The following is a 2,412-nucleotide window of genomic DNA, read 5'->3' on the forward strand; positions in this document are numbered from 1 at the left end:
ACGTGAGGAAATTCTGTCTTGTTTAAAGACAAACATTTTTGAGGCAAAATACCCAACAAGAAGTTTGTAAAAAAAGTTAATGCAAATTGATGTTTGGCTGCACTCACTTGTTTGTCACCTTGAAAAATACACTACTGTTTTGGGACCAGATTTGGGCTAAAAATTGAACGCTTTACTTAGCACTTAGTCGATTAGCAGCCTAAACTCTGCAAAGATTCACGTCTACTGTTTGAATCCATTTATGTTTCCTGTTGGTTGAACGTACATATTTTTATCATCGAATTACTCAGCAGAGCAAACAGTACTGTCCTGCATCGATAGATAACTTTTATCTTTAATAAACTCGCCAAAGTATTCACTTCATTCTCTGATTCAAGTCGGATTTCACTCTGAAAGTGAACACTTTTGAAAAACCTGCAGTTTTATTTCAATTCGCTCGCCGGGAAAATCACACGAAATTCCGTGCTTCGTCAAAAATTGACAAGATTGATAACATTTTTCTAAGTGTTCTTAAATTGAGCACCAATCGTTCATAAATTTTCAGATTTTTTCAGATTACATTTATGCCTGAGTGTCAATTTTTTTTAGTTTGGAGAAAAGATGCGACCAGAAGTCCATGCTAAAATAACCCATTTTTGGGAACATTTTGCCGTCAAATTCTAGCTCGATTTTTAAGCTGCCTTTTTTTTTATTTTTATTTTATTTTATTTTTCCTTTTTATAGAACCGAACGAATCGTCCATATTACTAAAACGTAAAATGCAACACATTAATTAATGAACCTAATGGATTTTCCTGACGTTTCCCATCCCGAACACTGTTCAAGCAAACCACTTCTGAAGATGCACGCCTGCTCGTGCTTGCGAAACGCCAGGAGGAAATTCTACCGAACAACCGCCTAAAAACCCGAAAAACCCATTAGTTTCTCTATCTATCTCCTAATAAATTAATTAATTAATCACTCCTAGTCCTCACTCATTAAAAGTGTCCAAACAAAACTAGAATTGCTCCGAAAAACTGGAATTGCATCTAAAATAGGTATGCAGCTAAAGACAGTTTAGTTAAGGCGACATATTAAATACAAATAGTTTAATAATAACGAAAGCAATAATTAAATTAGTGACAATCACCAATAATACCGAATGCAAAACAATAAAATAATCTTAGATTCTCTGCTCTGTTCTGGCTAATTAAAAATCAGAAGTTTCCGAAAATACAAAATGAGGCCGTTCTCGTGGGGCATTAGAAACCTTGTCACTTGATGCAATAATCGAAACACCCGCTTCTGGAAAAAATATATTAAAAAATCACATTTGAAAGGCAGTTTCGAGCTCATGGCAAAGTTGGTGTTTCGTGTGCGATTTGGCCGATTTTAAATCGCACAAAATTTGCAGCTTGCACTTTGAGTCGCACGGCGGAGCTGTTGGGGAATGCCTATAATAATTCCTGCAAAAAATTCCAGATATTTACCAAAACGCACTAATTAAAGCAGCACTAGCAAAAAAAATGGCACATTTTGTAGCAAAATTGTTATTTTCCTGAAATCGGCCAGTTGCTCATTCAATTAGGGGCTAAAATCCATCTTACCGGTAAAACCTGTGAAACAGTTCGTCATCTTGGATCATTCTTTCGATTAAATTGTTCCACTCGTTCGGCCTCAAGCTGTTCAGTTGAAACTCATCGGTAGCAGAGTACGACTTGAACCAATTGGGTTCGTTGCCTGGCAGATTTGCGGTGTCTAAATCGAACGTCCACGTTTCGTGCTCCAAAACTTCCTAAACAGTGAACGAAGATGAAAATTTGTAGCAAATTCTTCGCGCAAATTTACCCTTGTGGTATTCTCATGATCGCCATCCACGTAGTAAATGCGGAACGCTGGATTGTAGTTGGTAAAACTTGTTACGGACGGTGCCAGATAGGCCACTGCAGTCGCCCTGCCTAAATGATACATTTTGCTTTACTTCTAGACATTTAATGCCCGGTTGCACCGTTTGACTAAACGGTGATTAAAAATTTAATCGTGGTTTAGTTCGAAGAATGTGTTGCACCGTCGCTTAACCACTGTTTTGTGTATTCTAAACAACGGCTATATTAACCGGCGCTTTTTGGCTGGTTAGCGCCCGATTAGGGACCGTTTAGTATATTTTCTTGATTTTTTTTATTACGGGTGACAGTGGCTATGGTCTTACATCCTATTTGTTAGCCCCTTTAGTTAATCCTGCAACAAGAGCGGAAAGGCTATACAATAAGTACCATATCCGAACAGGAAACGTGATCGAAAGATGTTTTGGAGTTTGGAAAAGACCGACGTATTTTTCTACTGGTTATAACGAACCCGTTTATAACGAACTTCCGGATATACCGATCACTTTTTAGGTTAGTTGTATATTCACTTTCCGTTTATAACGAACTT

The 2,412-nt window shown here is 37.5% G+C and overlaps 1 protein-coding gene across 1 annotated transcript in view; it reads right to left on the reverse strand.

Moving 5' to 3' along the window:
• Positions 1-1,282: 1,282 nt before the first annotated feature.
• LOC109544340 (sphingomyelin phosphodiesterase) overlaps positions 1,283-2,412 on the reverse strand; it is a gene marked incomplete in the record, with an annotated part of 7,430 nt that continues 6,300 nt past the window's right edge. The window contains 3 exon segments of the mRNA XM_048662723.1: positions 1,283-1,445; positions 1,587-1,774; positions 1,828-1,937. Coding sequence (XP_048518680.1) covers positions 1,307-1,445; positions 1,587-1,774; positions 1,828-1,937 — 437 coding nt within the window.

This window comes from Dendroctonus ponderosae, unplaced genomic scaffold, assembly GCF_020466585.1.
Source record: "Dendroctonus ponderosae isolate FM_Combo_2020 unplaced genomic scaffold, Dpon_F_20191213v2 Dpon_F_20191213_1, whole genome shotgun sequence".
Taxonomy (NCBI): domain Eukaryota; kingdom Metazoa; phylum Arthropoda; class Insecta; order Coleoptera; family Curculionidae; genus Dendroctonus; species Dendroctonus ponderosae.